General features: G+C 36.3%; 5 protein-coding genes across 6 annotated transcripts; 3 read left to right on the top strand and 2 right to left on the bottom strand.

Annotated features, from left to right (window-relative positions):
• Positions 1 to 7,545: 7,545 nt before the first annotated feature.
• Positions 7,546 to 10,126, top strand: LOC138140374 (peroxidase-like). Its single transcript, XM_069061372.1, has 10 exons — positions 7,546 to 7,706; positions 7,773 to 8,098; positions 8,196 to 8,362; positions 8,413 to 8,590; positions 8,638 to 8,980; positions 9,030 to 9,186; positions 9,238 to 9,408; positions 9,463 to 9,661; positions 9,713 to 9,818; positions 9,869 to 10,126. The coding sequence occupies exons 1-10, from the start codon at positions 7,597 to 7,599 to the stop codon at positions 9,924 to 9,926; spliced, it is 1,815 nt and encodes a 604-aa protein (XP_068917473.1). The 5' UTR covers positions 7,546 to 7,596; the 3' UTR covers positions 9,927 to 10,126.
• Positions 10,127 to 10,279: 153 nt separating this feature from the next.
• On the top strand, positions 10,280 to 13,155 carry alien (COP9 signalosome complex subunit 2 alien). Its single transcript, XM_069061373.1, has 8 exons — positions 10,280 to 10,671; positions 10,805 to 10,999; positions 11,052 to 11,177; positions 11,226 to 11,568; positions 11,616 to 11,754; positions 11,804 to 11,994; positions 12,347 to 12,488; positions 12,548 to 13,155. Exons 1-8 carry the CDS (start codon positions 10,618 to 10,620, stop codon positions 12,690 to 12,692), a joined length of 1,335 nt encoding a protein of 444 aa, XP_068917474.1. The 5' UTR covers positions 10,280 to 10,617; the 3' UTR covers positions 12,693 to 13,155.
• Positions 13,156 to 13,238: 83 nt separating this feature from the next.
• On the top strand, positions 13,239 to 15,670 carry LOC138140404 (protein ABHD8-like). 2 transcript variants are annotated; one of them, XM_069061442.1, is made up of 6 exons: positions 13,239 to 13,486; positions 13,547 to 14,047; positions 14,095 to 14,356; positions 14,488 to 14,738; positions 14,789 to 15,173; positions 15,228 to 15,670. In XM_069061442.1, exons 2-6 carry the CDS (start codon positions 13,653 to 13,655, stop codon positions 15,339 to 15,341), a joined length of 1,407 nt encoding a protein of 468 aa, XP_068917543.1. In that variant the 5' UTR covers positions 13,239 to 13,486; positions 13,547 to 13,652; the 3' UTR covers positions 15,342 to 15,670. The 2 variants fall into 2 exon arrangements, with proteins under 2 accessions (XP_068917543.1, XP_068917544.1); XM_069061443.1 differs by having other exon boundaries at positions 13,529 to 14,047.
• A 31-nt stretch (positions 15,671 to 15,701) lies between these two features.
• Positions 15,702 to 17,217, bottom strand: wal (electron transfer flavoprotein subunit alpha wal). The gene is made up of 4 exons (XM_069061444.1): positions 17,057 to 17,217; positions 16,586 to 17,003; positions 16,170 to 16,537; positions 15,702 to 15,968 (listed from the first exon to the last, which is right to left on the bottom strand). Exons 1-4 carry the CDS (start codon positions 17,090 to 17,092, stop codon positions 15,789 to 15,791), a joined length of 1,002 nt encoding a protein of 333 aa, XP_068917545.1. The 5' UTR covers positions 17,093 to 17,217; the 3' UTR covers positions 15,702 to 15,788.
• Positions 17,218 to 17,359: 142 nt separating this feature from the next.
• On the bottom strand, positions 17,360 to 21,323 carry LOC138140401 (patj homolog). Its single transcript, XM_069061436.1, has 3 exons — positions 20,458 to 21,323; positions 18,938 to 19,650; positions 17,360 to 18,759 (listed from the first exon to the last, which is right to left on the bottom strand). The coding sequence occupies exons 1-3, from the start codon at positions 21,196 to 21,198 to the stop codon at positions 17,715 to 17,717; spliced, it is 2,499 nt and encodes an 832-aa protein (XP_068917537.1). The 5' UTR covers positions 21,199 to 21,323; the 3' UTR covers positions 17,360 to 17,714.
• Positions 21,324 to 21,332: the final 9 nt, after the last annotated feature.

The raw sequence follows: 21,332 nt of genomic DNA, 5'->3' as shown, positions 1-21,332 counted from the left end.
TTTATTGCTGTTCAGAACGAAAGCAGCGGACATATTCACGTTCATGGAAAAACAATTAACTTCGTTACAATAACATTGTACGTTAATAATTGAACATGAAACTCAAATTGAAACGTATGCTGATTCAGCTATAGCTCGTAATTGACCGCTCATCTAATAAAATTCTGCAGCAATGAAATAGGCAATGCTTCAATTGACCAAACTGAAACCACCGCACGTGACTCTCGGTTACTTGGTTAATTTTAACACTTCCAACGCTGATTTGTAACAATGTATCAACTTTACCGCTGATGAAACTTCATCCACCGCCACATTTAACGAATTCCAGCGCCGTCCCTCTTAAGACAGAATTTAGATGATTCATAATCTCAGATGCTCAAGCATTCTTCATACAAAATTTAACCCCTGTAGGCAATTTTACCTAAATTCTTGTCTCCGTCACAAAATCTAATTGGAATTATTGCACTGTCTTACAATTTTAAACGGTCAAGATCCTTTCCAATTCAGCTCACGTGTGCTACACCTCTATGAATTAACGTTCACTACTGGATCAGTAGCTTTTGAAACAATAAAAGTTTGTTGCAGAATTTGTTTACTCTTGTTTTCAATGCTTTGGTGAAAACACGACATGTTCAAAACTTGTATTTTGTAAATAATAAACTTTTCGTAACCCCAAGGAAAATTACGCATAACTCTTTACAAACGCAACTTTCATGTACAATTTATATTCAAAATGTACCAACATAAGTAAATAAAAAAGAACGAGAACAAAGCAACACATTTGTTTCGATCAGATATGATGTAATTTCAGCAACATTATTTTGAAATTTAATAACGCTTTCAACTTCATTTTTTTTAAGTCAAGCACAATAATTGTTGAAATGTTCAAGTTTCATTCAGTCGATGAATATTTAACATTTTATGGTTGCATTAACTGACATTTCTTAAATGTATCTTATCAAAACCAAAAGATGCGACCTTTTCGCTAGTTTTCATATTATTACAGGTTTCTTTATTTTCTAAATTAATTTTATCAAATAACCCCCGATTTTATTTTTACTCGTATAACAGCTGCACTCCACGCTGCTTTTGTACGTCCTTTTTAAAAGCTACGAAATGCACCGACAAACAACATCTTTATCTTATGTAATTTTGTCCACCACATTTTCGCATTGTGATGAAATCTTGTGTTTTAAAACCATAAATGTCCATTTGTTCTATTAAGATGTGAAGATGGTAAAATTTCAGTGATTTATAAAAAAAAACCGAAGTAACGACGTGCACAAAAAGAAATGAAAAAAATGTGCAGAGAAATATTCAGTGAAAGGAGCGCTTTTTAGAAAGAAGTGTTGTCAACGAAAAATGCAGCTTAATAATAAAAATAAAAAGGCGACGGCGACCGGGTTTCATGAACAGGCTAACGGCGTAAAAGTGCAACTCTAAAGCAATGTTTGGCTTATACGTGAAGCTATGGCACTATCCAAAAGTTAATTGAAACCAGGAAGAAATGTTCAATGTGGTAGTAATATGTGCGCGTGTTTCGAAAGGAGTCGGTCACGTTCGATTCTTTCGTCTACCGATTTAAAGTCCAATTAGGCGGTCACTTTGTTGAGGGCAGAACGAATCAATCATGGGAGTTGGCACTTTGCTCTGTTCTTTTATTTAAAATAAGTTTGTGTAAATCCGTCGCTTCGTTGTCGGCGTCTTGGTAGCTTTATTGTCAAAATGTGGAGCTTAGGAGCCGCTTTGTCGGTTAGTGGCGCGATTTTTCATAAAACGTAGCCGTTTGAGCGATAGAGTTTGGTTGAAAAATGACGCCGAGACGTGATTAAGCATGTGGTCGGCGCTGTAATTGGGCGACCATTGGTCAGAATTATGAAGACTGGGAATAAGACAGGGGAATCACGTAGTGTTGACAGTGACAGATCTATCCCATACACCTACGGTGGCGCCAGCCGAAAAAACCGCCGCCATGGGTCAGTTAAGCCTAACATTCAACGATGGGCATGAAAGTGAGATGCATGTCCCAATGGTGGTTGCAAGGTTAATCCTGATTTATGATATGATGGAGAATCCTTGAAGGACATAGAAAAACATCTTGGAAATAGGAAATATATTGCGGCTTTATACACTACCGTGAACGCCTGAACGGCTTTGCGCTACTTGACAACGGAGAAAAATGTTCGCATTTCTCATCATCACTCAACTTTATTGTAAACTCTAAGCATGAAATAAACTGCTACACGAAACGCGTTCAAGTTCATTTTCCATGAAACTACCGTTGTCGTTAACCTATTCTTATTAAGCAGGCCTGCCGCCGCGGCCAGAGGCGGGCCAAGGGGAAGCTCCCGACCATGACCCCAACGTCAAATTCAACTGGACCTAGCTTCAGAAAATTTATTCAGGAACTCGCAGACACAGAGAGCTTTACAAAAAGCACCACCACTAAAACACTCAACCGCTCCTTACACACCAAAACAAGCGTACAACAGTTTTTCTCGTCAAACGTTTGTTTTCTTTGGAATGCCGAAAATTGTACGAATTTTTTGATGCGTTTGTAAGAATTTGTAACGAACAGAACGGCACGAGCGATGCGGTAAATAAATGGACTTTGTTGCGGTGTTGCCTCTAATTCCAAACGAAGGTGTATTTTGGGTGGCCTAATCTACTAAAATCCAATTCGTGGATCATAAATTTTTTGAAAGGGCGTGATTTGATGAGTGCCAGTTTTACGCAGAAATACAGTTGTCAGTTTGAGGGTTCGTATGTCAAATTTGGTCGATCAATTATTTCGCTACGCCCCTGGGTACGATCCGGTACGGTTCACAATATAATGCAATATGTTTCAAATTGCTCTCCTCCGCGCGTTTTCCTCTTGGTGACGTTTTATTCCTTTACGGTGGTTGCTTACTCTTTTATTAAGCTCTGTATCTGTCTACCGCTAGGATGAATGGTCCAGCGTTAATAACATAAACAACGAACTGTGCGTACTGGTTACTGGCTACACGCTCGCAAAACGCAAAGGGAGCTTTATCGTGTCATTCCACTTGCTTTATTTCTTGTGCATTTGTTGATTTCCTGTTTTCCCCCTAACACGTTGTACCGCGCAGCTTTCCATTCCCACTAATAACGCCGAACCGGCCTAATCACCAACAGAACGGACCAAACACACTTTTATATATTTTTACACGTACAGCGTGGCCCAACAAAGACAGCTTACAAATTACGTTGTTAAATTACGACGTCACGTCCGTTGGTCACAATTTCTTGTTGTGGCACACCGTTTAACATGAATTATTTATTGTTTATAAAGAGTTTGTGGAGGAAGAGTGAACGTCCTGTGCGAACAAACTCACCCTGTATATTAATATTGCAACGTGTCAGCCCCAAAGTTGGTCGTCTGTGAATTCCTTGGACAAAAGTGCGTGGTCGCAGAACCGTTCAAGGCGGCCAGGGGTGGACTGGCCCGGAGGAATATTCGAAAATTTCCCAAAGGATCGGCCCATGCTACTATTGAAAAACGTTTCTAAAGTGTGCATTGAATTATTAAATTCAATTTAAATTTCGACTGGTTTATATTATTAGCCATAATTTTGCCACCACAAGACATTTATATTTTCGTTCAAACAATAAACATAGAAATATCACTACGAACATATTTCATTTATTATTCAATCAAATATTTACTTTATGACTACATTGAACACACACTTTTATGTTACACGCGACATCGAGGAAAAATTTATTTTTATTTTATTTGCTGTTACTGTCAATTTACCACCTTATGAAAATATAACTCTTGATATCTGGCAATATTTAATTAATTAACAAATACAAGCAACTTCGATTAATTCATTAGTAAAATAAATAATGAAGCTGCAGAGTTATTTGTTTAGTTCATTATCAATAATTACATTTTAAAACAAACCAATCGTGAATCCACAACTTCGTACATCCTGAAGCATCGATTCGAACTCTTCATTAATATTTTGTTGCAATTGTTAAACACAATACAGAAATCTGAATAATTATAAAATATTGAATCGATCGGAAACGTGTAAACACGAGTTGAGACAATCGTATGTTGGTTTAAGTGTAGCAATGTGTGCTGAAGTTGTATTGCAAACAACGGCAAAATCGTTACAATACTTCCCAATGCTTGAAACGAAATAAATCATATCGTGTAAGCTTGGATTGTTAGGGTGCCAACAAAAACTGGCTCGTTGTTCGTCTCTTATCAGGAACCACAGGTGGACGTGACAAAAACGGCCTTCACAGGATTTTCCCAACTTTATGACAAATTTTCATAACGTTCGGTTATGTTAAAGGACTTTCATTGCCACAAAAGTTATTTCTCAATCCCAAATTATTAAACAGAAGACAAATGTCAGTCAATTTAGGCAACCAAGTATACAATAAAAATACGTACCTGAAAAAAACTCCCTTTAAAAATTAAACATTTAGCTGAAAACTTTGAAAGCTCAAAAAATATAATTTTTATGTGGAATTATAACATCTGAGAAATTTATCTTATCTTCATCAAAGTAACAAAATAATCAAATAAACTCCAAAATTTAAAACAAAGCAATCCAAATATTATGAGCCTTACTTGTTTAAAAACTGAACTAATCTTCGTCCGCTCGCGGATTCACACAAAAACATTAATTTCCATCTAGACCATAAACAACAAAAAGAAACATTTCTTATGATGGGTAACAGATGTTCATATTTTTTATTGCATGTTAGGTTGTCACGAATAAATTATTAATACGGTCGCTTTTTCATTTGTTTGTGTCAAGCAGAATTTTTCTAACATTAATAAACATAAAATCATTTTGAAATGTTGGAAACGGTTAAATTATTGTTTACGATCAAAGGCCGGAAACAGTCCTTAGATTTTGTTGAAGCCACTCATGTCAAATCGATTGATGGTAATCCAGTTTTTTTCTGAATTTATCAACAATTCTAACATAGCAACAAGCCAAAATTATCTCAAGAAAATTGTTGATGTCGGAGATAATATTTCGTAACTAAAGTGTAAACAAAGCCAAGTCACACAGCAAGAAACAACTTCATCGATTAATCAGAGCCAAGTTTCTTCGTAAATAATCTCTTATTGAATAAAAATCACATCAACAACACACGGAACGCCAACAAATCCAAAACTTTTATTCTACTATGATGTGAACGTATTTAAAAATGCAAACGTTTATGTATTCAAGAACAAGTAATGATAAAATTAGTCGTATTTTGTGTGTTGCAATTTAAGATTTTGTAACAGAACGACAGGCAGTATATGAAAGCGGTAAAATGGAAAAGTTAATTGAAAACATGTAAGTCTTCAATATCTCCAAACAAAATGAGGTAATTAGGTTAAAAGTATTTTGTACTTATATGGAGTACACTGTATTTGAAAATCGCTGTTCAATGAAAGGGCTTTCATATTTCAGTTACTTAATTAAAAGGAGTTTTACGTTTAAATGGCAATTCAGTAATTTAAAAATGGCTCAGAATCGAGTCCTCGAGTCCTTATGAATGAAGTCAATAGTTTTGTGTTCACTGTACAAAACGACAAAGAAATGTAACTAACGCTGAGTGTAAATTTATGCCTGAATATAGGAGTCGCCACGTGTTGACTTTTGAGAGACTCATCCTGTATATGCAAATCGGCGGGTCTCCCCTTCTGTGTGTAAAACGCGCGCAATTAAAGTTTGTGTTTGAAGCTGAGTTTGGGTTTGCAAATAAGCACCCGGGCCCAAATATAGGAATATATGGTAATGCAGAAAATTCGTAAGATGTAAAATTTTATTTATTCCTAAAATGCACCGGGTCCTTTATATCAACACATATCCACAACTTACAGGTGTCGCCATCACATGTCAGAAACACGCGGTGCTTACAGTCGAACAGCCCTTCTGGGCCCGGAGCTTTGTATCTGAAAATACTCTGCCTTCGAACTTGAACATTCAAAAATACTTTTTATCACAAGTAATGATTCCGCCATTTCCGGTCTTTAGCCGATACCTGTTATTGTGGCGTATAAAATCAAAATAAAGGTGGAATAAAAACTGAAGCTATCAATGCGAGCCTCACATAACAGTATAGCTTATAAACGTATCAAATACAAAGAGAGCAATAAAGTAGGCAATACAATTCAAGGGAAAGTCGATCATCGAAACAATGCAAGCATTGCGAATATATGCCAAAAATCCAGAAATCGACAGGATGTTTCCACCAAAACACACTTAATTTAGCTCTTACACTGTTCAAATTGGCAAGTTACTCGTATTTCCACGCGTCCACGATAACAGATTCGGATTAATTAACAAGAGGTTGAGAGTGTACATTTGTCATGCGAAACGCACAATTATTATGTGATTAAAAAAGGGGTTGTAGCTTCAGCACGATTTTTGTACTACATCTACACTTAATTAGCAGGGGTTGAGAAACAAACATTTTTAAACTCTCTAACAGCACACCTTAATTAAAAGGTGTAAGTTTTCCGCGTGAACTTGTTATGGCAAGACTCAGGTTTAGGGAAGATGTTTACGTAATTGGTTGATAAATCGCCACTACAATCAACGAAATATAAATAATTCCGTAATGTTTACAAATGGCGTTCAATTAACAGAGATTAGTTATTAATTCCCGTATAAACAAATTTGGCATGCATGAGGAAGCCAACCCCTGTGTTCGAGCTTCGATTACTGCTTCGAATATTCCATGTAATTTCATACCGAATGTTGTAAACAATAACATAATAGATTAATAAGCAACTTGAGAAGTACAAATTCAGCGTATCATTTGATGTAAATTCTATTTAATTGCACCAGTCTTGTTCAAATATCGACGAATTAGAACGGACGTTGTTTTGAGAGCAGATGACGGAAAATTATCACAAAATTTCTGTTTTTTCCAAGAAACTGTAAAACTCCAAATATCAATTTGAAGAGTAGTTGAAAGTTACATAATTCTCGATTTGATATCTATCTCCTCACTCACAAACATTGAACAAGTGGGCTAATCATAAATTTGCCAAAAACATCTGATAATTCTACTTGATTGATTAATCAACAAAATCGAATCATGTGCATCGCCGAAAAAATTGTCAAACCTACAAATTATCTAAATCTAGATTAAAAAATTTGTGACAAAATCCCACTTACAAAGTGCATCAAAATAACACTGTCTGATTTCCCAATATTCTCAATTTTCAATGACTTGTCGAAACTTCATAAACAAATAGAATTATTTCAAACAGTAGACAACTGTCAAAAAATAAAACAGATAATAACATTAAATAAAAACTGTTCAAAAACAATGCATTTTCTTCATTTATTCGGTTGTTTTTTAGTAGAGACTTCACTTCAAGTACAGACGCCAAACATTAATAATATTTTGATTTTAAAATCACTATCCGTCATTTGCGTTTTAACTGAGAATTAGAATTAAAAATAGTGTGATCGTTTTCTGCGTTTATTAAGAAGCGACGTCCTGTTGTAAGGTGAAGAAGATAAGATAGATTGATTAACTACACCTATATAAGGAACGACAACGTTTTAATTGTCGAGTTATAGTTAGTTAGACGAGAACATCATGAAGTTATTTCTGTTGTGCGTTGCTCCCATCATTCTCTGTGCGGAAGTTTTAGCCATCGGCAATCAAATCAATCCAATTTACACCGTAGATAGAACCAAAAAAACCAGGTACGTTTGTTTGAACTTAACTTAACCAAAAGTGTAAGAAAGACTGATTGATTGATTGATTTCCAGCGACTGGGGTTCGTACGATACTTGTGATTTGGTCGTTCCAGAATGCGACCCCACCTACAAGTACAGATCGTACGATGGTTCTTGCAATAACTTGCAGCACCCCACTTGGGGGATGCTCCATTCTGTGTTTGCGCGTATTTTTGAACCACGCTACAGCGACGGAATAGAACTACCACCAGTGGCCGCGGATGGATCTGAACTGCCCAACGCTAGAAAAATAATCAGTTCGTTGTTACAAGACCAGGATGTTCCGGACAATGTGTCTTTGATTGTAGCCCAATGGGCGCAGTTTATAGCGCACGACTTCGCAGTAGGCCTCGGCAAAAGTAATCATCTCAGGCACGGATTTGGGAGAATGTCAGATTCTTGACTCCCAAATGCCGACCAACGCACTTTTAAATTGTCTTAACACGACTTTTGCAGCTGGAGTAGACGATTGTTGTGCATCTGATGACCGTCTAGTCTGTCTACCGATTCCCATCCCTGAAGATGATCCATTCTTTGCGCAATATGACAAAACTTGTCAAAGTTTGACCCGCACTCAAACGGCATTGATGGGAGATTGTGACCCCAATGGGCCCAAACAACAGGTTCCCGACTTGTAGAAGCCCCAAACAAATTTAGACATTTTAAGTTGTAGATCAATGGTGTGACCCACGGACTGGATGGTTCCGTGATTTACGGATCCGATAAAGAAACGGCTGACACGTTGCGTGAGCATGAAGGAGGGAGAATGCTGATGAGGACAATTGAAGATGGAAGATGCTTCTTGCCATCAAAAGGCAGTTGCTACAACTCCGATGTGTGTTATGTAGCAGGTTTTTATTTGAAATTTGTCTTGGAAAAATTCTAGTAATGATTTTAGGTGAAGCGAGGGTGAATCAGAACACTCAACTGACTGTTATGCACACTATGTTAGTGAGAGAACATAACAGAATTGTCGCTGCTCTCGCTGAGCTTCACCCCACGTGGGACGACGAAACTCTATACCAAGAAACTAGAAGCATTGTTGTAGCGGAATATCTTCACATCACTTACAACGGGTTCCTGCCCAACATATTGAGAGAAAAATTTATCACTAAAAACAATCTCAGATCTAGAACAAAGGGATATCATCCATATGATGAGGAGATTCCGAATATAGTCATTATTAGTTTCAGTAATCCCATTTTCAGAATTTTCCATTCCGCTCTTCAAGGAGTAATAGGGTAGGTGTGTTTCTTTAATGAATTCCGTATAATTTAATTTCTTTCGTAGATTGTACAATTATCACTTGGATCCAACCAGTTACATCAACTTGACGGACTACATGAACTCCCCTGGTATATTAGAACAAGAAAATCATTTTGACGAGTTAATTCTTGGAGTCATTACTCAACCGATGCAAACAATTGATACATACTACACAGCTCAGGTTAGTTCATTTAGCGTAAAATCATACATTTTAGATGTAGGTAATTTTTAGATCAGCGAAAGATTATTCAGTTTTGGCAGGCCATACGGAACAGATTTGAATTCAATTGATATACAACGAGCTAGAGATCATGCCGTTCCTGGTTATCCTACAATTTTGTATGGATGTACAGGCATAGAAGTGAACGATTTTGACGACTTAGCTGACATATGGCCTGAAGAGGTATCTAATCTTCTATAAATTGTAATGTATGATATGCATTCTGCTCTGTTATAGAACATCGAAAAAGTGCGTCAGATTTATACGTCGGTAGATGACATAGATTTGTTTATTGGTGTCAATTTTGAAAATAAGCCTGAAGGGCACAGGATGAGTCCCGTTTTAGAATGTATCATAGGAGAACAATTTTATCGTTGGAAGAATGGTGACAGATTTTGGTATGAAGTTGAAGGTCAACCTCATTCATTTACACCAGGTAAATTGTTAGAAATTACGTAGGTACAACATATAATTGTACAAATTTTAGAACAACTTGATGAAATAAGAAAATCTAGTATGTCGCGTCTTGTCTGTGATACTAGTGATAATATTGTGAACATCACTTTAAATGCTTGGAGCCCACCTGGTGATAAGTAAGTTACAACAATATTCTGCGATATAAACTCAGTTCTTTTTCTTGTAGCAATCCAATTGTTCCATGTGATGATATTCCGTCCGTTGATTTATCAAAGTGGCTATAATACATTCATAAATTTGTAAACAAAATATTGTGAGATTAAACTGATCGGTCAATGTAAGCAAATACTTCAGTGTTTTTTTTTTTCATTGCAAGAAAGCTTTACTACGTTTTCGCAACACAATATCTACGTAACTTACTACTTACATTTGTTATTGATGTGTAAACAATCGCAGATAAATAAAAGTTGGTATCTTAAAAAGATTATTTACAATCTCTTATGCAATCTCATCCTTTACGTCTCAACAGAAAGCTATTGTATGTTAAAATCTCAAGAACAAATAATTTATCATAGAGCTACGTATAATAAAACCTTCATATAATGTTTTCCAACTTCCAACAACGGAAAGTTTTAAAGAGCTTGTTGATTTTTATAAATGTATTTTAGTACCTAGATGTACCTGAAAAAACTGTTATGATAATAATAATTATTAAATTTTGTTGTTGATATTATGTCCTCAGGATTAACATAAAAATTTGTTTTAAAAGACTGGACCATTGAACAATTTGGATAATTGACATTTCCAAAAATCCAAATGGTACGCCACTGTGTACATCAAACAGATACGCCACTGTGCAGCTGTCAATTTGTTTTAAAAATTCAAGTTGTCAGTTTGTGAAAGAACATCTGGTGAAAATCGTCAATTTATATATAATTAATTGTTATAAAGTAAATTTATAGAATATCTTACACCATGTCTGACGCCGAGGACGACTTTATGTGTGAAGATGAAGAAGATTATGGTCTCGTAAGTTGAACATAACCTAAATGTTGTCAAAGACAAAATATAATAAACGTACTATTTTTAAACACACATTCCTTTTTTAATTTAATAACAATCCATAACGTAATCCACTTTTGGATACAATAATTTCTTTTAGGAATATTCTGAAGACAGTAATTCAGAACCCGATGTTGATTTGGAAAATCAGTACTACAACAGCAAATCACTCAAAGAGGAAGAGCCTAAAGCTGCATTAGCATCATTTCAGAAAGTATTAGACCTAGAAAGTGGCGAAAAGGGAGAATGGGGCTTCAAAGCTCTTAAACAAATGATAAAAATCAATTTTAAATTGGTATAGTATGGCCTGAGTGAAATTGAGTTTAGCTTAATTATATCATTTAAAGGGTAATTTTGAAGAAATGATGACGCGCTATAAACAATTACTGACATATATTAAGAGCGCGGTAACAAGAAACCATAGTGAAAAGTCAATAAATTCAATTTTGGATTATATTTCTACATCAAAAAATGTAAGTTAATGTCAATAAAATACAGAGTTTTGAAAATTCCAATTGTAGATGGAGTTACTACAAAATTTTTATGAAACCACATTAGAAGCTCTCAAGGATGCTAAAAATGACAGACTTTGGTTTAAGACTAATACTAAATTGGGCAAATTATATTATGATAGAGGTGATTTCAATAAATTAGCTAAGATACTAAAGCAATTACATCAGTCTTGTCAAACTGATGATGGAGAAGATGACTTAAAGAAAGGAACACAGTTACTAGAAATATATGCCTTAGAAATCCAAATGTATACTGCACAAAAGAATAATAAGAAACTCAAAACATTATATGAACAATCCCTACATATTAAATCAGCAATACCACACCCACTTATCATGGGTGTTATCAGAGGTAATGTAAATATAACTGCAGTTGACCTTTATTAATTCTTTCAATAGAGTGTGGTGGTAAAATGCATCTTCGTGAAGATGAATTTGAAAAAGCTCACACCGACTTTTTTGAAGCCTTCAAAAATTATGATGAATCTGGTAGTCCAAGGAGAACAACATGTTTAAAATATCTTGTCCTTGCTAATATGTATGACAATTAAAATATTTAGTACTTCTCACATATAATTAAATTTCAGGCTAATGAAATCTGGAATTAATCCTTTTGATTCTCAGGAAGCCAAACCATATAAGAATGACCCAGAAATTCTGGCTATGACCAATTTAGTTAATGCTTATCAAACCAATGATATTAATGAGTTTGAGTCAATTCTTAAACAGAATAGACAAAATATAATGGATGATCCATTTATCAGAGAACACATTGAAGGTAAACATTGTTTATTCAAAGACTGCTAATTGTTTTTCATGCCGCCGGCCGTTATCGACGGTTTTGCATGATTCAAAATCCGCCGGGAACGTTAAATTCCCGGCCTAGTACTTACAAAAGTGACCTTGACTAAAAATTCGCTAGAGAATGGGCAGGTAGCATTGAATATAGCCAACGGACTCCGTTTCGGCTCAGGGACGCGGGTTCGATTCCGCTTGTGAAACAGATTTTTTACTTTTTAAAAATGATTTAAAATTGTCGGCATGAAAAATTTTGTGGATTACACGTCCAGAAAATGTTTTGCGAGTGCTCGTGTTGCTTGTGATCCAAATAACTATTGTTTTTCTTTCAGATCTGTTACGTAACATTAGAACTCAAGTCTTAATCAAGCTAATTAAACCATACACTCGGATTCAAATTCCTTTTATATCCACTGAATTAAACATTGATGTTTCTGAGGTAGAAAACCTTTTAGTATCATGCATTTTAGATAAGTATGTATTTTCTAGTGTAAAAATAATTATGATTATACATTTTTTTGTATTTTTTGTAGTACTATTGAAGGACGTATTGATCAAGTAAACCAAGTTCTTTTCCTAGAAAGAGCTGCTGTGAATATGGCCAGATACAATGCTTTGGATAGATGGACAAATCAATTGAATACTCTTCACTTATCAATAATTAATAAAATGGCTTAACAAGTTCAATTCAGTTTAAATATTTTGCAATTTAGGGTAGTCATTACATTTTTTTTTAATTAGATTAATGTTAAATTCGTTCTAAAGAAGAATTAAAGAAGTAACTTTTTAGTCTTTTTTTACTGAGCGAATGAAGAGTCAAATTTGAAAATATGTACTGATGGAGACGCTTTGAAGTCCACAGTAATAGCCTGCATAAAATGTGATACTTTTGTGTAACATATTCACTCCTGAATTTTACTATGACCTAGTTGTAAATTTCATGTAATATTTATTTTGTTTTTAACATTGTCTAATAGTGTTAGGGATATTTCCAAGAAAAGAAACAAAAACAAAAAGAGTATCATTATTCATGGATTGTTTTAACTTCACTGAGTTGTATTTTTTTTTTTTTTTGTATTCATTAAATTAAATTTGTAAACAACATAATTTTTAATATTTCGAAATAAATTATTTGAAATAATTATTGTTTTTTGTTGAGACGCTCAGTTGACTTTTGTTTGAAATTGGCGCCTGGTGACAACTACCAATTTTGTTCACCGAAAAACCCTAAATCGATGACCTTACTTTGTGTTGACGAATTTTTAAATATTATTATTCAAGAATTTTGTATTATTTATGCGTGCAAGTGGTATTTAACAGTTACATATTAGAGTGATTTAATCAGTTGAGCGCCAAACAACACTGAACAAAACGTACTGTAGTTCGTACACTAAACAAAGAAAAATGTGGAATAACTGCTTTTATTTATTTAACATATGAAAACCTCCTGTTTGTCAACAGAACAAGAATTCGTAAGTAGATCAGTTAAAACAACCTAATTTTTGCATTTGTAGACCAATTTCTTCCAACAGGAAGTGTGGCAAGTTCAAATGCAATTGACCCAACTTAATGAATGTGGGTTGATGTTTAAATGAAGACAATTAAAGTAAAAATGGGTGTAACATAAACACATTTGAAATGACTGAAGAACTGTATACATCAGACTCTAGTGGTTGTTTCCCAAAAGTGGTAAATTCATGGCAGCAGCTTTTGACAACGTTGAATATCAAACACCCTGTATATCCATTGGACCCGATTGCACCAGAGCATAGTGAATTTTTTTTAATTGACTCGAAAATTAGGATTCGCGTTATACATATAAGCCCAGAAAGTGTACAAAAAACCACAGGTCATTATGGACTGGAATTGCATCAAAACTTTAAAAGAAGCTCCCTCTCAGAAGAATACTGGTTTACTAAATGGAACAAGCCTTTGAAGATAGGGAATTGTAATTGTTCCTTCCGGAGATCCCTCAGACTGTCAGTCCTTTCAAATCAATCAAACAGGCTTAAACCTGATGACAACAGAGAAAGGTGAGGTAAGTTGTCAAAAATTTAAGGCAGTAGTTGAGTTGTTTTAGTATTTCCAGTTTTGATGTCCCAAAACGCATAATTAACGTTGAAACTTTTGTTGAGCGCATAATACAAGAAACAATATTTGAAGCCTTTCAAGAGTATTACATCATTCAAAATCAAGCAAAAGGAGTTGTTAATTTAGCGTATCAAAAACTTGATGATGAAGATGGTGTTGTTTTGAGAAAACCGCAATTTTTAACTGTGACCAAGCAGCCAAATAGCACCCCATCAAAACCACCATGTTTTCATAAAAAACATACTCAAAAAGTAAATATAAAACATTATGACCTTGGTATGCTGTGACCAATCATCTCTGAGCTTGATTGTCAATAATGCAACACGGCATACCTTGATCTGATGTTTTTGGAATGTAATGAAATCCGTTAATTTAATTGTAGAAACCCTTTATCATTTTATTTCACGGAATTGGCAACTCGGCGGACGTATGGTGGTCAATCATTAATAGTTTGATTAATAAAGGATATGAGGTCATTGCCCCTGACATGTTGGGACATGGGTACAGTTCCGCTCCCAATAAAGCCAACTCTTACACATTTCACAGTTTGCTGATCCACGCTATTACAATTTTTGACCATTATACTGCCACAGATGACAAAAGAAAATGTATTTTGATCGGCCACTCCTACGGGTAAATTAACACTTAGCCGTATTGTCAGTTTTTGTAATGACCACTTCCAGATGTAGCCTGATTACCGCCCTGTATCGACACAGGGCGGCTCAAATTTCGCAGTTGATTTTAATTAGTGGCGGTGGTCCAACCCCTTTAGCCGCACCAGTGAGGAACAACGAAATTTCACCGTTCGGGTGTATTCACACCTTATTTAAACCACTACTCTTCTGTGGTTTAAAAAGAAGTTTTTTGTTTTCATCTCGCGGTAAACATTTTGATATTTGCGACCCAGATTCCGCAGTACCTACACAAATTCTTGAGTACATTTCTATGGGACAAAATTGGCCAGAAGGTGATGCCGCTTTTCACAGACGAATTCTTGTCCCTACGTTGCTAGTTCATGGACTACAAGATAAACAAGTTACGCTCGTACAGCAATGTGAAATGGAGAGGGTTCGTGATGTTTGTTATTTTCGAACAAAAAATAATTATTTTGATTGATTCCAGACGATTCCGAGGGCCTTTCTGGAACTGATCCCAAACGCGGGACACATGTCGATGTTGGAGACGCCAGAGCACCTCGGTCACATGATATTATGCTTCATTAACACTTGGAGTTAATCGTTGATATATTTTTGAGAAACTCAAGCGCTCACGAACGCGAGCTCGTTTTTATAATTAATATTTATTTTTTTAATTTATTGTACGACGAATAGTTTTAAGCAAATGTATGTACAGCGGGGACAAAATATTTTTTAAAATCCAGTTTTATACGTCCACAGCTGTACCATAATTGGAATTTAGCTAGAATCCTTGACAATGTTGACAACTGAAAGTTTAACTCTTGTGATATTACAGAAATGTGCAAGTATTAATCCGTCCAATAACGTAGCTATATTTTTTATAAAAAATTTGTATTGTTAACACTTCTTAAATAAATGTTTTTTTTTTTAATAATATGTCCGGTTTGAATAAAAATCGTTTCATATTTACAAACTGATATTAAAAAATACTCTCTTTACAAAACTTGTTTTAGACAGAATTAGTTGGAAGACGAATAAAAGTTGCTCAGGACAGTTTACTGGTTAATTCGGGGACAGCTTTGAACAAATCCGCTACTAGGCCATAATCAGCGACCTGGAAAATCGGGGCTTCTGGATCCTTATTAATCGCAACGATGGTTTTGCTATCTTTCATCCCGGCCAAATGTTGGATTGCGCCAGAAATACCAACAGCAATGTAAAGATCCTAAAAATATATTATACAAATACATGCAAAAAATAACTTTTTCGTTGAAAACACATCGACGGTTTCAAATCAATCAATACTTGTCAAGTAAAATGTTGAATTTACAACGAACGAATCGAATGACTCTAAAATCCTACGATTATCGACTTCCTAAGTGTCGATATATGACAAGATCAACTTCTGTCAAAGGTGTTTACTTACAGGTGCTACAATTTTTCCAGTCTGGCCAACTTGAAGGTCGTTAGCCACGAAACCTGCGTCGACGGCGGCACGCGACGCCCCCACGGCCGCATTTAACTTATCGGCAAGGTCATACAGCAGCTTGAAGTTATCTCCCGATTTGAGACCACGTCCGCCACTGATCACCGACTTGGCACTGGTCAACTCAGGTCTGTCAGACTTGCTGAGTTCTTGACTGATGAAGACTGTCATATCGGTGGCGCAGCCATCGGTCGAGACCGGTTCGCTCTTAACTGAGCCCCCTTCGAGCACATCAGGTTCAAAACTCGTGCCCCTTACGCTCAAAATTTTGATGGGGTCGTTGGCCTTGAGAGTTTGTATGGCGTTACCTGCCAATCAAGATTATAAGCTTGTTTGGGCGATAAAATTAGGAATACCTGCATAGATGCTTCTTATGAACGTGTCGGGGGATTTGATTCCAATGACGTCGGAAATCGGCGAAACATCTAATTTGGCGGCGACTCTCGGGAGCAAAGCTTTGCCAAAAGCTGAAGCTCCAGCAACAATGTGAGTGTAGTTGAACTGTTTCTGTGTGGAAATAACCAAAGGTGTCAAACTTTCGGCAGTGAAACCGCTAAAAGCGTCACTTTCCGCCACCAAAATCTTGGATAGACCGTTTGCTTTTGACAGAGCTTCAGCAGCTGGACCACATTTCGTCCCAGCTACCAGAACAGAAATTTCTCCTCCCAATTTCTTAGCAGCAGTCAAGGCATTTTGAGTTATCGGCAACAAACCCTTATTGTCGTGCTCGGCAATGATTAAAGTACTTTGCAATCTTTTCAGATGGTTGGAGAACTAAAAGAATCAATTAGAATTAGCCACTTTTTTAAACTACGTAAAATAAATACCTGTGAAGTGAACTGACGAGAATACCCCGAAAACATTTTGCCTGAACGTGGTTAAATTTTTTAAACAATTAATATCAATTACTGCAAATTTGGACTTGGCAAAGTACACTTAGGTTCAAAGTACACTTGACAGGCAACAACGAAGTTAGCTGCACATGTCACCTCGTCACGTGATTCAACACGTAAACACTGCCACCACCTGCCACATTAAATTATTGATTCGCTTCACAGTGACGGCTCGTCACGTTATCTATTTTTTTTTTTAACAAAAATTGGTTGGAGGATCTACAGTAAATACACTACAGCGTTCAACAAGATTTTTATTTGTAATATTGTCTAATATGTGTAAATTACAATATAAATAACCAAAGGCGCATAAAATAGTTCCGTACATGAAGTAGAACGAACCAATAACAGGTAATAAAATACGTGTACTATGATAATAAATATAACAGATCTAGATTAGAATAACTAAATGCAAAGTAATATCACATTGATGTCAGAGCAAGCAGGAATGAGCTTCCTAATACCTATAATTTTGTTATAAAAATTTAGAAACAAGTATAATTGTCTACTCCCGATTTAAAAGGGCACTTCCCGGGTTGGTGCGCCTATTTAGACGGGGATTAGATGACATAATTCGTTCGTATCACTTATGTTATTCTAGAGTTACTTTAGAATTAGTCGTAACAAATCTATTTTGATCCACATCTACTAATGAACTGTGAGCAACTGTGTCTGGAATTGGCAGAGGTTTAGCTACTCCGATTCTAACGATTCCTTTGGGCGCCCCCTTGAGAGCTTGTACAGCTTGGTCCAGAGAGGCATTTTCTAATACTGTATCATTGACGAATAGTAATCTATCACCAGGTATCAACCTTCCATCTAACTGAGCTACCCCACCCGGCACTAAGCTTCTAATGACGATGACAGTGTCGTTTGGATCAATAGGATCCTGATAATCTAGAATAGAAAACCCTAAACCTCTCTCTCCTTTTACCAGTTCTATGATTTGCGGTTCTGAACTCCACATGGCTAACCCCGTCAGTGGTTCTAACGATCTAGACTTCATTTTACTGAACGAACTGTCCGTGTTGACTGCGGCTATGCTACTGGCTAAAGATCCGTCGGATTTCGCCTTAACTAATCTATCAGAAGCTGGCAGCAGATTGTGTAAACTCCTGTTAAGAGCGGCTCTTTCTGAAAATGTCGAATCTTCAGAAGTGCGTTGGTCGAAAAGATTAATCGGGCTTCTTCCGCACACCATGCACACGTTAATCGGTAATTCTTTTAAAATAGAGACAACTTCGTGGTGATTCATTCCTAGCAGTTTATGGCCGTTTACTTCTAGCAGTTCGTCGCCTGATTTCAACGTTCCGTTTTTACCGACCGGTCCTTCAGGCAAAATCGATCTAATATAGTGATGCGGTCTCACTTCTTGTCCGTCTTCGACATCAACAGTTCCTTCCAGACTTATCCCCAATCCGCCTTTCTCACCGAATTTTGTCAGTTCCGCTACCACTATTTCTGTCTCTGGGCCCATCACTTTTTCCCACTTTTTCTTAATCTCTTCTTCTGTTAACGGGGTTGGCTTATCTTGGGCGGTCTTTGCAAATGAACAAAACAATTCGTTTTTTGCCTCAACTGGTTCTTCTGTATTGTCATCGTTACGCATAAAATTCCCATCTTCTCCTTTAGGATATCTGAAATTTATATACATGATACTTTTAATAACAATACAGTTTACTACATCCAGACACCCTCATTAGTACATTAGGTTAGTGTTAGTAAAGACTAGACAAAGGATTTAAGGTTTTACGATTGAGAAAAGCAACTAAAGGGATTTAGCACTTAAAAAAATTCCACGTATTCATCTATTACCGTGGCACTTCAGTCGGACTTGATGGTGTTGGCGGTTTTATTTCACTAGCTGCTATTGCTTGTTGAAGTTGTTCATATTTTGGCCCATGTAAATATCTTTCCAAGCATAATTTTACCACGTTTCCACAATTTCTCAGTACCTCGACGGCCTGAAGATTGGTATATCCTTGCAACGATTGACCATCCACTTCTACGATCCTGTCGTTCACTTTGATCCTTCCACTCACATCAGCCGCACTCCCTTTACTAACGCTCTTCACGAAGATCCCGGACAATTCCTCCTTTTCACATACGTATCCCGCTATTGTTATTCCTAAGCCCTTCACGTCTTTCTTCAATTCGACAACGAATTTCTCCATTTCCGGCATCTTAACTGCCATATCGAGATTCAACAGGGGTAAAGATGGAGACGCCGGTACTCGTGACAACCCCGAATAGCTCTTGGACTGATCGAATTGGTAAAGATCCGTTATTTGATCCATACCTTTGTGAAAGATCGGAGGATATTTGTGCTGAATCAAATAACGATCTAACTCTACTGAATCGTTAAGAAGTCTTGTAGGCACAAGCGGAGCTGAAGATCCTAAATACTTATACTCTGGAGAACTAATATCGACTGGTCTCGCTACTACTAGCCGCACATGAGTTCCCGATTGTCGCAAAACAGTTGCCACTTGCTCTGACCCCATCTCATGCAAATTCACGTCACCGATCTACAAACGCCACTGTTAAAGACGAAACGAAGTTTACCTCCACGCTAGCGTGACATTTTCATACCGTGTGACCAAACCCCTACTCGTGATCTCAAAAATTACGCGATCGCACTACGTTAATGTCTCCAAAGACTACAGAAAAAACAAATGTACAGGGTGATTCAAGTTTTACCGCCAGAGCGAGAACACACACTTCTAATCGATTTAAAATTCTCAAAAAATTCAGGAATGATTGTGTGACGCTGTAGAACATTCTGAAAAAATTTCAAATTTTTTAATGAAACGAGTAAATATTTAAGGGACTAAAGAATTACTAGAAAAGTTCTCAACAGATGTTTCCCAACAAAGAGGTATTTATTTATGACACTGCGGTTGTAAATCTTGATCATTTTTCGTTGCTAATGTTAAAATTGGAATAATTCAAAAACTAATCCTTTTCTTTTGATGCGAATTTCATAAATATGTTCCTTGAATTAATTGTGAATTATGAGCGCGCACAGAAAAAATTTTTTTTTTTTTGGTCAAAATTAATTTTTTAAATTTTATGGTTCTGAATGAAGTGATACGGGAAAATTGATTGCACACGTTTGAAGCCTTACATGAAAGCAATGTAACCCTAAAGTTTCGTAATTTTTGCTAATTTTTTTAATAGGGTTAGTCGTGTGGGCGGTAAAACTATAATCACCCTGTATTTGCTATTGCATAATTCGAAAAAAATTTTTTTTTTCTCTTGTCCCCCATAGTTTTGTCATCGATATAATAATATCACACTGTGTGCAGCTACAAAAAAAAAATGTTCATCTTTACCTGCAAAATGTGGTCACCACTCTGCAGTCTGCCATCCCTATCTGCAACTCCTCCTGGCAGAATAGTTTTGACAACAACCCCCATATTCCTCATGCCCACTATACCAAATCCCAAACCTGTCCCATCATTTATGAGATCAATACTTTCGACTTGTGACCATTCGCTGCTGAGTAAACTGTCTGAGCCAGTTTTTGAAGCGTCGCTTCCTATCGAGGGAGATCGGTGTATAACGTCGTCATCACTGGCACTGAACCCTTGGTTGTTTTGCAGCAACCGCAACGTTTCTTGATTACAAATGTTTCCATTTAAAGTTTTACTATTAAGAAGGATCATTTTATTGTCTGAGGTGTTGAAAGGATGCACGTGAGGTGACCCCGGTGAAATGGGTGCTGACGGAACTCTTTGCTCATCAAAATCTCTGGCAGTTTGGTAATCATCTGCATAGTCTGGATCATACAATTCTCCAGAAGGCGGAACGTTTAATACCAACTCTCCAGACGCTGTGATGTCAAAATCTACAGGTAAAATGGATGGATGCTGGCCTAATTGTTGATTTAATTCACTTAGAGAATCTTGAACCGTGACTACACTTCTAAATACAGGATTTTCCAGCACAGATATTAATAAACATAAATCTTGATATGTGTTTACTTGCAGTTTCGGATCGCTCAAATCGTCTACCGTTTGCTTTATATCCTCTAGTAATTGAAGGGCACTCGATATATCGGCATTTAAATGCATTATCAACAATTTAGTTTTACCAAGCAAAGAATATCAAAAGAAAAATAAAATTTTAAGTACACGAACACACCCTCAACTATCTTCACACCGTACGAAAAAATAACAAATGTCGTCTGTCATAATCTGACAGGACT

Source organism: Tenebrio molitor, chromosome X (assembly GCF_963966145.1).
Source record: "Tenebrio molitor chromosome X, icTenMoli1.1, whole genome shotgun sequence".
NCBI lineage: Eukaryota > Metazoa > Arthropoda > Insecta > Coleoptera > Tenebrionidae > Tenebrio > Tenebrio molitor.
Note: the sequence above shows the minus strand (reverse complement) of the source record. Positions and strands in the feature narration are given on the sequence as shown.